At 36.8% G+C, this 13,846-nt stretch overlaps 1 protein-coding gene across 1 annotated transcript in view; it reads right to left on the reverse strand.

Annotated features, from left to right (window-relative positions):
- Positions 1-13,846, reverse strand: part of CCDC146 (coiled-coil domain containing 146) — a 40,301-nt gene that overhangs the window by 17,949 nt on the left and 8,506 nt on the right. Inside the window, exons 3-8 of the mRNA XM_069035971.1 lie at positions 13,582-13,785; positions 5,714-5,771; positions 4,990-5,163; positions 4,327-4,400; positions 3,052-3,279; positions 1,948-2,134 (exon numbers count right to left, since the gene is read on the reverse strand). Of these exons, the coding sequence (XP_068892072.1) occupies positions 1,948-2,134; positions 3,052-3,279; positions 4,327-4,400; positions 4,990-5,163; positions 5,714-5,771; positions 13,582-13,785 (925 nt within the window). The remainder of the gene's footprint in view (positions 1-1,947; positions 2,135-3,051; positions 3,280-4,326; positions 4,401-4,989; positions 5,164-5,713; positions 5,772-13,581; positions 13,786-13,846) is intronic.

Raw genomic sequence — 13,846 nt, forward strand, 5'->3', positions numbered from 1 at the left:
AGTAACTTTTGCTCTTGTGGTGGGAGCAAAAATAGCTTTTATGTGGAGCATATATTAGTTACCACTTTTCCGGTGTAAAAGTAAAAAGCTCATATAAACATCTTTAATCCATTAAGGACTTTTGTTCATGTAAGACAGGGTTCAACTTAGGCACTTTTGGCTGTCTCTGTGTTGGCCTGCCCGAGGAGAAGGCCCTCATGGAGAGGAGCAGCAGTTCTGCTCCAGGCTGGAGACAGCAGGAGCAGCAGTTCTCTTTCACACACAACGTCGGCATTTAGCAATAGCTGACCTTTCACAACTTACTAACAGGAAAAACACATTTGAAGGAAGTGTTCCTGTAATTTCCTTATTCTACAAATCAGTCATTCTGCACTTAGCATATGATTCAAAAGAAGAACCACACTGATGTACTGCTGCTTCTGCAAACACATATTTATACAAACAATTAATTCTTGTGATTTTTTCACTTTGAATCACAATGAATAAATGTAAATCTGGGGGTTTAAGTAGTTAAAGAAATTTTATCTACTTAAAATACTGTTTTTTAACTTTTTCTAGGTGTGCTCCCAAGTCTTACAAATTAAAATTGTCCCAATATAGCAAAAGCCAAGCAGAATCAAGCTTGCCACTTGACTCTGCCTTACTGCAGTGCTGCACTTGAATTTGCCACGCTGCATAGGAGCAGTGATTTCACATCTGCTCTTCCAACAGAGCCCGGAAAGGAATCAGAGAAAACACTGAGAATGGGAGGATGGGCTAAAACAACTCTATTGCTGTGGCCTGTTTGCATTAGAGTAGTATCCTGCAGCTGCTGGAGTAAAATCCTGATTAGAATGCCACTTCTGTATCCCGTGGCATTCCCTTTCCCCTACTCCTCATGATGATACTATTTGTAAGACACATACAAGGTCTTGTCCTTCCACAGGGTGAAGGACTTGGGCTGAGAAGGGTTTGGATCTCACCCCAGACTGTGGACTCTAACCACAGCTGTTGGTGCGTTATGGCATTTGATTTTAGCATTACATGTTTTTGAACAATTGTGGTTCTTCATCCAGAAACAGCTCCTCAATGGGAACACAAGAAAAAATACCATCTCCCAGGTTCTCTTAGCTGATACTGAACAGAAACTCTTTAAGCTTTAAGATCAAAGTCTGGAATACGAGTCAGCCCTTTAATCATTATTTCAGGAAATTCAATCCAAAACTCTGTTGTGTAGTTATAGAGCTTTCCTCCCACCTCCCAGGTGAGCTTATATTACTAGGTAATACACACATGAATTGAGAAGGAATTTCAAGGGAGACAAAAAAAAGTATTTAATAATATTAAATATTATCAAGTAATATTTGGAGTTGTTTAAATAGAAAAGCTAAGTATATATGAGTTTTGATACATACAGTTATTTTTTAAAACTTTGAAATTATGTAAGACTCTTTTCTGCCCTGAATTGCTCAGAAGGACCAAGAAAAATTTCAATGACAGTGTCAAGGTGGGAAACAACAAGTTCTGTGAAAAAATATTCACCTGACTAAACAAGATTAATTTTATATGACTCAGAATCTAGACTAAACACGGAGCAAGTACAGGAGAAAATATATATAAGAAAGAGAGAATGGAAGAACTAGTGATGAGAGGAAGAAAATATAAAACATTTATAGACAAAGTAAATTTTTAAGAAAGAATTGGAAGCAGAAAAGAAAGAAGATGCTTTGAATACACAAGCAGAATGATACTTCCCTTTAAACTACTATAGTCAAAAGACTAAGTAAAACAGAAAAGAGTAAAGCATTATTGAAAGAGGAATGGGTAAAATACTAAAGCAAGAGGAAAATGAGGAAGGTGAAACAGCAGTCTTCCCCCCTTTCCCCTATTAGGACTGTCAAGAGATTTCATAGAAGTATTTCTTACAAGAACACTTACAGTCTTTATGATCAATGCATTCATACAGACCTCTGATTTGAGTCTTTTATGCTTTGCCTTATCTCGTTCCAAGGAATCACAAATCCCTTTCAGTTGTAACTCCAACTTTTTTAAATGTTTCAATTCTCTGTCTTTCTGTGTTTGATGGTGACTGAGAATATCTTGTTGCTTTTTGTTCTCCAAGATACATTTATTTAAATTATTGTCCAGAATTTGTCTATATAGATAGACACAGAATTTTAGAAACAGGTAACCTAATTAAGACATATATGTAAACAGGCACTACTATTTTAATGGGTTTTGAGTACCTCATCACTATGGCTCAGCAGCGAGACAAACTTGTAAACTACTGACAAAAATCACACTAAAAAGTTGCATTTTTATAACTATAATCAATTATAATACCCTAATTATGTCCACGAGGTCTCACAGTCTGTTCTAAATGTGTTAAAAATTCCAGGGAAACTAATACATATAGGAAGAAGAAAACACATTTTTTAGTCTGATGGAACATTTCCAAATAAGATGCCATGGGCCTTTAATACAAAGCTTGAAAGGCAAAAGCATTGTTGCTGAGCATATGGCCAGAATTACAACTATACATCCCCCTCTGCAAAGGAGGAATTATTTGATGCTTGCCTTCAAACTAACAGTTTATTTTACTTTACCAAGTAAATATAAAATCATAATTGAAGGGATTATTAAAGAGATGATTAACCAATCCCCACTGAAATTCAGGAGTACGTGAGCACAGACATCTATCTCATTTGAAAATGAAGATACTGACATATTTTTTCTTCTTCAATTTGCTTTCAGTGGGTTATGCAGGAAAGAAACCATGTGCACTAAAGAGAGAAACCCTCTAAAATATTTCACTTTAAGAGCAAAATCTCACAGCATTTTATCAAATGCTTATGCTTTTTCATGTTCTTCTTCAAGCCAGACCCTAGATTCCAGATTCCAAATTTTTATGTAAACATTCCTGAAGTCAATACCAAGCCTGATCATTTCTGATTTGCACTGGTTGCAGCATAAAGCTTGAAAATAGAAGCAATAAAACAGAAAAAAGAAATAGACTTTTGAGAACAGAAAATCATTCACTCTTTCCATGTGGCTCATGTCTCTTACTCTAACCTGTCTGATAGGACAGCTAATTCCTTCTCTGTGCTCATTTCTAGTAATTTTGTCAAAGTAATGCATTCTCGTTCACTGTTTTCTATCAAAGTTTGTCTCTCATCCAATTCCTTCATTACATCTTCTCTTTCTTGCAAAATCTCTTCAATCCTTCTTTCAGTGGCTTTCAGGGTTCTGTTCAATTCTTCTATTTGGTCATTTAGGCCTTCATTCTTCTTCTCTGCATCGCTGTGGATATATTTTAACAAAGCAGTAAGGGTTAACTTTTCCACATGCATATTTAGAAGACAAAATGTAAGTTGCCAGTTTCTGTGGACACACAAAATAATTTCACAACAATATATGTTTAAAAGCAGACAGTGAAAACCTTCAAATTCCAATATAGTCCAAAAATAAAATTGCAGCTAAGCCATAGGGTTAACTGACAGCTTAGCACCATGAAAGTGTTAAAAAGAGTTCTAGTAAGCTGATTTCTGTCAACATTACTAGGTACATGGGTGTGACACCTCTAAATAGTCTTCCTGAGACTGGGAAATCTGGTTAGTCTATTCTGCAATGTGACACAAATATAAAGACTCATTTAAATATTTCATTAATAGCCACCTGCACAATGTAGGTTTTAGAAATTGCTTCTCTGTAACACAATAGGGCAAACTTCTTAGATTTATGATGGCAGAGTTGCATTAAGCAGAGTAGCGAGGAAAATGTAGAAGAAAACCATCACACAAGTTTTAAACCTGAGAAATTTAACACAGTTGAGCAGTTTCTGTATTACAAATAGGGATTGGAAGCAGGAGATACAAAAACTTCAGTGTAACCCTGTGCACAAATGGTACAAACCCCATAATTCCTCTGGATGGCAACTGGGCTGCTGGGATCTGTGAGTGATGCGGCTGAAACTGCACAGCGCTAATTTGATTTTACACTTACAGAAAACAGCACACGCCATGCTTCAGAGGAGAAGAACCCCAGCTTCACAAGAGACAAAAAGAAAAGGCTTTCTGCTGGCTTACATTTTCCCTGATGAAGTGTTAGAGACTGCAATTCATGTCAGGACCTTACAGCAAAGCACCTGTGACTCAACAGCAGGTACAGAAGGACCAAGGGAGAAAGGGCTTGTAGCTCAGGCCACACTGGCAGCTGTGGAAGTGTTAGTTTAAATGTTGATCCTAACTTTAATCAACAACTATCCTCAATCTTTTCTATAACCAAGGGATGAGAAGAAGTCATACATATATATATTAATATATATAGAATTATTTATTAAAAACATACATTTTTTTCTGATTCAACTTCTCAGTTTCTTTTGCAAGTTGCTTTGGAACACCAAGGATCCTAACTAGCTCAGCCTAGTGATAAAACAGAAAGGTTTGATTAATAGCCTCAAAACCTGATGAGTTTTCATAGCAGTAATATTCACTTAGAACTGCTGTGAAAATAGGTAGGAAATATGTTTTTGAATTACTTAGTTTGTCCCAGAGAAGTGTAGCTGCTACTTTTGAAAGTAAACATCGATATTTACAGTTTTAGTATGTCTTCAAGACAGAAATTATGCTTGAATATTATGAATACATCTTACAATGCTATTTATATCATGGAAAGAAGTAGACCCAAGTATGTTTTTAATTCCCAGCATAAATCTGTACAAACTGTAATCTGAGCAGCCTACAATAACACAACATAGCTAAGATGTCTTTATGGAAACCACTTTTTAATCAAAACCATGACTATTATTATTTCCTAAAGGAGTAATAAGGATATGGCACAGCAGCATGTTTCATGCCTATTGAAAAATGGTCTGATATTTAATGTAAGGACATAATGAACTTGGAATGACAAACAACATCAAGAAGATTCACTGCTCCTTTGGACAAAACATGTACCCATATACACACACAGGCACTCACAGATATATAGGCACAATTAATTTTGTGTTACTTTTAAATAAGTCTGCGTCTCCTGAAGCTTTTCCATTTCTTCCTCATCTGTTAGTATCAGCTTTTCCTTGGATGAAACAGCTTCTTTTAGTGAATCAATTTCTGCTTTCCTCTGGATTACTTCTTTGCTGAGCTCATCACAATTTTCTTTCAACTGTTTAATTCTATCGTCTTTCTTTAAAAATCAAGTAAAAGTCCAGATTAATTGTATTTTCCCTTTTACATTTTGCAGGCTTCTGACAACACAGACTCACTAACATTGAGTGATGATAACATTTTTAGTGACAAGATATGAAATGTATTTTTTTTACCAGATGTGTGTTTCTTCTATCAATACTATCAGAATGTTATTTCCAACAAAGCCACAAATATTCCTCAGGATTTATGACTGCAAAGGTATTTTTCATGTTCACATTTTAGAACCAAAAACCTGCAGCTATCTTTACATGGAGTATCCATTTGCTGAATATAGTAAATATTTTCTTGAGTAAACAAAAAAAATTCCAGATCTTTTCTGAATCAGTTATTTATTGCTTGCCCTAGAGTTATCAAAACAGAATGATATAATATAGCCTATAAAATCTGCTTCTTTTAAAATCTATTTTTCTATGTATTCTATTTTAAATAAACTCTAAAAATACACCCTGTGAAAACATTTTCAGTGATGTTTTTATATGTTAGATGACATAACAAAAAACATTGCTTTTCTCATGTTTTGTACTTACCTTTTCTTTTAACATTCTTTCATATTCATTTTCCAGAAGATTTTTTTCTTCTCGCAAGCTACAGTAAAAATCAAAGCAGAACTAAATGTATTAGTAATATAATAACCATTACTGTAATATAGTAAATGGTAAGAAAGTATGAAAGCCTATCCTGTGTTAGACTAAAACACACAGTGAATTATCATGAAAGGTGCTCAGATTTAAAGGAAGTTTGCTGACTGGTAGCTGAAGGGGTCCTGAAGGACTGAGTGCATGTATGGAGGTACACACATCTTTTTCTACAGTGCACACATCTAAACATTTGAACCTGATTTTTCTTAGTCTGACCACCTGCAGGGGTGCATTCATTCCTCACTCACCCTTGCCTTTTACTAGTGGCACCCTACACCCACAGTTCCTCCCAACCTCAAAACAAAATATTAACAGAGAAATGTGGCAAAAGGAAAGAGGAGTCGGGTAATAAATAGCCACAAAGACATCACATATCAAAGAAAGTGCAGTTGTTATGAGAAACCTTCTTCCTATGAATGTTTTCACATACACATTTACTCTTCAGACAACTGTAAGTGAAGCTCCTCACATCTGGACTGGATCCTGTGAAAAAAAATCCTGAAAAGCGGCATCGGTTATAGGCTAAGTCAAAGGAGTATGGTAGAAAACTAAATTGAATAGCCACAGTGATCTTAACCTATATCCAAAACTAAATTGCAATTTAATTTCAGGCAACAATAGGGATAGATGCTAAAGAAGTGAAGAAGGAGGAAAGGAAAAAATAGGAAAGCTCTTAGAGCTTGTGGATGTTTAATAACACTGCCCTGAGAAGGATGAAGGAATGATTAAAAAAAGGGAGTTATACCAACAACCTTGTTGGATTTACAGTAGGGAACTTCTTGGTAGCAGGTAGGTAAATACTGCCAAATACAAAAGATTATCCATACTGAAGGTACATCTGTACATCCCCAGTGCATGCACAGGACAGGTCTACACCTATAGTAGGTAAAGGGGCTACAGCAGTCTGTATGCCATCACAACCAAACTGAACTGAGTCACTCTGCTATTCACTGGGAACAAGGAGGCAGGTTCCTGCAATGTAATTGGTACCCACAGTGACATTTCAGAGTCTCAGTCTATAAAGAAGTAAAGATTGCAGCTAAGAAATAGGTGGAACAGACAAATCCTCTGTCCCAGGTATAGCAAAGAACTAACTTCAGTGCTTAAATTTGTGTTTATAACTCCAGTGGGAGGATGTGCTGGTCAAGTTTTGTTGAGATCCAAGGCAGTCTGGTAGAATAAATACCTCTTTAAATTAGGGAAACATTAAGAGAAGGGGACAAACTTCCGTAAGACAGTTGTGTCACTTGGAGCTGAAAACAGTGGTAAGGGACTCCTGGGCAGCCCCACCCACCCAAAGCAGCTATTACAGTTACCTCATAATGTGGCTGATACAGAAAAGAGGCAGCTAATTGTTATTTCTTTTTTTTCTTCTGAAACCTTCCAGCAGCAGTGTAAGATTTTGCATGGTGGTGGTGGTTCAGGTTTCAGAAAGTGTGTGGTCATGGGAAGAGAGATCAGTCTCCCAGCAGCCAACCTCATGGAGGACCATCCCTAGGACCTTATGCTCAACCCTTTAGCAGTGCTGATTTAAGGTTCTCTCCCCTACTCCACCACCCCCACCCTCTCAATAAACTCCTTCTTACATTTGAATCCTCCAACAAAAGGAGTGAAGCTTATACCTGGAAGTCTTAGGCAACATACTTCCAGTTAAGGAAAGGAAACAATTTTAGAAAAAGAGAACTGGGTTGGTGGCGTTGCAATATAAACAAAACAAAACAAAATCTATCCCATGAATAAGAAGCTCTGGCTCAGATGAAGAGCAAAGAGAAAAGAGATGCAGAGTAGATGATGTTGATATACAGCATGCATGATATTTGTATGGGCAGAGTACAAGTATGCCTCTACAGGGACTGGTAAAGTCTAAAAACTAATTTGAATGCCAGTGTTTGAACACTCACAGAGTGAACGAGTTTGCAAAACAAAATCTTTTAAAGAAAAAAGTTGAATTTAAATCAATTGTCCACCAAAACTGATAAAATTGATTTTAAAAAAAATTCCAAAATCATATTCCAAACCCATTTGGCAGTACTCCAAGTTGAATTCCTTGGGACTGGCATAATCACACTAAGGATAATGGACATCTACTTTGTACAAATACCTGTAACTGACTGCTACAAAATATTATTAAATAAGTCCTGTGAAAATGATTAAAGAGGTACTACTACATGGCTTGTGGTTAGTCCATGCTGTGCCCTCTTTCATCTCACGCTGGATGATCAAAAGAGCAATACCAAAGATGAGGAAGGAGAGCAAAGTTGACACTGTTTTCATTTTGTCACATTCCTCACTCATGAGGACAGATTCCTGTGGAACCATTCCAGTTTCACAACAAAGACTTCTCCATCCAGCAAAAGCAAAATGATTTGAACACCTCATTTTCTGTGACATAAACAAAGGCAACAGTGAACTGCAAGGACCAAGCTACCTAAATAGCCAGCTGACCAACTGTTTCCACACAAAAACCAGTGGAAGTGTGAAAAGAAAAAATGGGTAAAAAGAAAGAAGTTAAATCTCTCTCTTTTGAGCAATGAGTTTGATCCAGTTGCGCATACCCAGAAGTCAGACAGGCAGCCCTAAGCTAACATCCTGGGCTTCCTTACTGTCAGGGATAAAAACCCAAAGGCCAGGTCATCTGGCATCCCAGGTGACTGTTTTAGGATGACATAAATTACCAGTTGAAGATAACCTACATCTCTCTGTGGACTCTAAAGGGGAGGCAGGATTATTAACACACATTTTGAAATCAAATTAGATTCTTCAAAGAATTTAAGTTTAGTCTCTGATTTAATAGATGAACACAGAAACATAATGTAAGATAAGCAGAGAAATTTTGGTCTTTCAATTTAGCATTTGAATCTTTTAATCTGTGTTATATGGATAACAACCCCATGACTGTTTTACTTAGACATGAATCACAACAACAAACGAAACAGCTGCAACTGGCATTAGGCATTTAAATTTCCCATTATTTTATAGCTCTTCCCTGATGGATGTATTTTTCAACATCATGTGGATTTTATTATTATCATTATTATACCTCTAAGAACACACACAATGGAAAGAAGATAAACCTCTTAAGTTTAAGCATTAATGTGTGCAAATGTTTCTAACATCGCTCTCTTCTTGTTTTCATGAAGCCTAATAACAGCATTGTACATGAAAAGTTATCATGGATGCAGATGTAATGAGTTAAAAAAAGGCAGTTGGAAAACTGGGCCATTAATAAAAAATACATTCCAGATTTTTCCCTGAGAGACATTTACAGCTGCAAGCTGACACAGAAATAAAAAAATTAAGACAGAGAGATTAAGAAATGCAGTGGCAGGTGTGAACAGAGGTCCATTTCACTTCCTCAGCTCACGAAATAACCACAATGCTATTATCATTCAAAGTCCCATCAGGCAAGAAAGTGAACTCCTTCAGCTACTCTGTCTCACAGCTGGGATTGCTTGGAAAACCATAGAAGGTGTTTGGCACCTCACAACTAAAAACTAGTGACCACAGGTAGAAGTTATCACAGCTGACAAGCTGCCAGCATGAGCTTCCTGTAAGGCTCTGAGCTGTAATTAGTTTGTAGGTACCAGGGAATGCAGTCACAAGACCAGCTGATAACAACTTCAGCTGTGACTCTATTTATTTTACTTATGGCATGAAATTCTTTATGAGAGAAGCTATGGACAAAAGCTTAAATTTTCAGTTTTTAATTATTGAGTGACTAATACAGAAATAATTACAAGCATTGAAATAGTTTTCCTTATTTGCAATGCTTCTACAAGGACAAAGTCAGTTTTGCAATCCTGACTTCCATGCAGTTGCACAGAGTACTTCAGTGACAAGCCATTTTGCTACCTGCACAAATCATTGTGAGAGCTGGAGATTGGACCTAGGCTTTCAAACAAAATTGTTTTCAAGCATAAGGGACCTTTAATCTCACAAACTCTTGTTATAGATAAATTTAGTACAAATTAATTGCTTTATTTTAAATGAATTGTTTAGATGATAGATTTAGATTTAATATTTATTATTTCTCAACAATAAACTACTGTTGATATCATTGTGTAATAAAGAAAAGCAGTTCTTCTTTCTGTTGTCTCCTAAACCAGAACTCCAAGCCTCACATGAACATTAAAATGAAATGTCTCCTCGAGCCGGAACAAATCCTTGCTGATCACTGATTCTTTCTCTCTTGTTCTGCTAATTTGCTTTTTTGCTCTATATTCTTACTTACTGGGGCTTCTTATCAATTATATGAAGACATTTCATGGCTCTGAATGCAATTTTAGCAGAACTGAGTGGAGATGACTGGTTTTCCTTTTACTTTATTACCCTTGCCAAGTAGTTATTGACAGGAAGAATACTCCCAGAGTCAGCTCTGACTTTGGGATAGTGGCCCAAGCTTGATAAGCTCAGTAAAATCCTCCCAACCCTTGTTCTCCCTGTGTGCTGAGCTCTCAGGCAGACACACCAGCAGTGAGCCCAGTACATCCATTTGGCAGAACAGGGCACAAACTGGAAGAGGAGGCACATATCTACAGTGGGAACACACCCCATCCATGCAGTCACCCTCAGGGTGACTTCCCTGACAGCTGAAGTGTGTCAGAGAGGCTTCTGAATACCTCATGTACCTATTCAAACTATGAAAAAAGTCACAAGATTCCTGAAACCCTGATGATACTACAATGCTGAAAGCAATTTAAATTTATTCTGGGAATGTTGACTATTCATTGGAACAATAAAGAATTAAAACAGAAGGTGAAATATCACCTTCAGCTGTTAAAAATGTCTGGTAAAAATTGTTTACAGAGGCAAGCAAATAAGAAAATAAATAGGGATAGAAGAGTATGGAATAGTAAGAGACCTTGACACGTTTAGTAATGTTATGGCATATCTGCTGTATGACTCCACAAGAGAGAAATGTCATTGTTGTCAGATTTGAATCTGAGTGCAAAAAAGGTGCTAAGTACTCATAGCTATCAGAGAAAGTGAATTAAAGCAGGAAACAAAGGTATCAGAGATAAGGGGGATGCTTCAGAGGAAGAAAGGTTTACAGAAACAGGGGAACAGGGGAACAGAGATCTGCAGAACCAGGGAAAGAAGATTAGATTTCTCACTTACAGCTGAGCAGTAGGTCTGAGTAGACATTCTAAAAAAAGGATAAAGCCGTAGATAAGAGACACAGATAATTCCTTCAAAACCTTTCCCCCTCCATTTTCCCTGCCTGCTATACATACAAAGGTAAATAAACAACATGTTTGTTTTCAGACTGAACAGGCATTAGTCATAATTCCCAAGGCAAAATTCACTTGTAAGTGCCAAGTACAGCTGGGACTGTATTAACACAGTTGGACAACAAGGGAAACTCTGTTCCAGAGAGATCAAGGGCCAAGAGAGGTTGGACCATGACTTTTTATCCTGAGAAATGAAGGAAACCAAGCAGCGACCTAACAGTAAACTGCTAATATCCTTCCATGCAGCTTCCCTCCCCTCTGTCTGTGACATTGTCCATGCACACAGATACTTCAGAAAATGTTGCTTTATTCTTTGGATAAAACCACAAGCATACAGATCTTCATTTTATATCAGTGTGACTATTAGATCACCTGCTACTCACAACCCTATTCTGGACATTAATTTTCACTGTCTTTCACAGGCGCCAAACTCATCCCTTCATTACAAACATATTCATACCCACTATCTGGTTTTCTTCACAGTCCATTTCTCCACTACATTCACTCAACCATTCCTCACACATATTGTGCTAATCCTGTCCATTCTACACTAGCCCAACTCAAAATCTGTATAATTTCTTGAATATTTCTGGAATTTCTCTCCCAGTAAGCAAATCCTCACATAACTAAGGCACATCCTTCTCACTTCACACCCACAACACGCATAAGACCCAATACTGCCATCAGGCATGAAACAGATTCCAAACAAGGAACAATTAAATAATCTGTAGCTCCCAAGTTTGAAAAATCAACAAATTAAAGGGGGAAGGGGTTGCACAAAAGAGATCTATCAAACCATTCTACAACAGTGAAAATTAGGACAGGATCAGATGTTCATTGTCTCATCCAATACAAGAACTACAGGGCACTAAATGAAGCTGTAGGAGTTGGGTTAAGAAAAGCAAGGAGGTGGCAGCTCTTACATAGTTAATCTGTGGAACTCATCGCCCAGCATGTTGCAATGTCAGAAGTTTGTTCTGGAGGAGATGGGAGAAGTTCAAAGGAACAGGGGTCAACTGAGGATTCCTAAACACAGAGGACTGTATTTGGCTCATGAAATCCCCACATCATGAGTGGTTGGGGCTGCACTTTTGGTGTCCATTAGATAATGCACCTCATGTACCTCTGGTCAGACTGTACAGCTGGGTTTGATCCCAGGCAATACATAAGACATAAGTTTCTTACTACAGTGAAGGAACATTTTTTACAGCATGACTGACCCAAAAAGTGGGTTTTTTATCTTCAAAACATTCAGTTCGCATATAAAGATTAATCCAGTAAATGTTCAAGGGTAATTGAAATAATACCTACACTTCATTTTGTATAGAATAGAATTCTACTTTTGACTAGAGGTAGAAAATAGAGAATGGGAAAATATTCCCTAAACATACAATTTTTTTGAAAATTGATGCAAAATCAGTAAAAAATGTTCATAAGATATGAGGGCAAACAGTTAAAAAGCATAATACTTTTGAAGACCTCATTTCTGGACTTCTTGGAAATTGCAATAAATTCTGTATTTAATAATTATTTCAGGAAATTTCATGTTTCTTAGTTATCTCATAGCAAATAATTTTTTCCAGATGCTTTCCATGTTTCTTTCCCACTCCCAATTTGCTTCATTCTCAAGTTTCTTTTTCTCTTAGAGCAAACACTTGGCTCTAAAAAACCAGAAAAAAAATCAAGAAAGAATTGCCAGAAAAATCTGTTCCATGCAGTGTGTACAGTGTTCCTGATTCCCTTGCAGAATAATAACCTTAACTGCTGAGATGCTGACATTGTGTGTTTGTATTATACACACACCAATGACACTACAGATGGATTGAAGATGGGTAAAAATAGAAAGCCCCCCACAAAATAAAAATCTGATTTCATCTGCCTAGGTACATATATTTTTACAAATACAATACTTCTGCTTGTAATTTTGCTATAAAATATGAAGATAATTGAAATGTATACAATACCAAGCTAATTCTGGACTGTTGTCCTTACAAAGAAATGTTAAGATTTCACTCCTCTCACAGCAAATTTATCATTTTTCTGACATTAGAATATACAAGTATTTCTTCCCCTTTGAATACCTGAACAGAAAAACTTGAATGCACTGTGCTACTGATGTTAAAAATAGCACTGGGTCTATTTATGATATCGTTCCATAAAATCCAAGCCAACGGGTCTCTGAGACGCTTTAAACACTGGTATTGAAGGTGTCCTAGACTAGAATTGTTCATGTTAATTTTGCCTCCCTAAATATTATTCATGCAATGTAGTAAATTTTAAACAGCATTTTAAAGGACACCATACCATGTTCTAAATTTAAAACTATCTACAAATCTCTCACCATGGTAAATTTATTCATTGCTGACATGTTGCTGTTACTGGGGAAACTTTGTGGCAATTCGTTTAACAACAGCCATCAAGAAATGTGGCCATGTAAAATGTAAAGGAGATTGAATTTTATTCCATGTTAACATCTTTCTAGATTAGCTATGATGAAATTAGCAGCATTTGACCACTTTCACCTACCATTCCACCTTCAACCGATTTTCATACACTCTTCCTTTAACAACATTGTATTCACTTCTGCAGCTAAGAAGTTGTTGCCTCATTTGGGAAGCTTCTCTGGAAGCTTCACTGGGGAACTGTTCTGCTCTTTCCAGTTCACATTGTTCCAGTTCTGCACTCAGGCGTTCGGCTTCCTGCAACAGCTGGGTCTCAGATTCCTGTAAACTACATTAAATAGACAAACTTAGAATGAGTCAATGAGAAGCACAAGTTTTGTATTTATATT

This window comes from Aphelocoma coerulescens, chromosome 1A (assembly GCF_041296385.1).
Source record: "Aphelocoma coerulescens isolate FSJ_1873_10779 chromosome 1A, UR_Acoe_1.0, whole genome shotgun sequence".
NCBI classification, from domain to species: domain Eukaryota; kingdom Metazoa; phylum Chordata; class Aves; order Passeriformes; family Corvidae; genus Aphelocoma; species Aphelocoma coerulescens.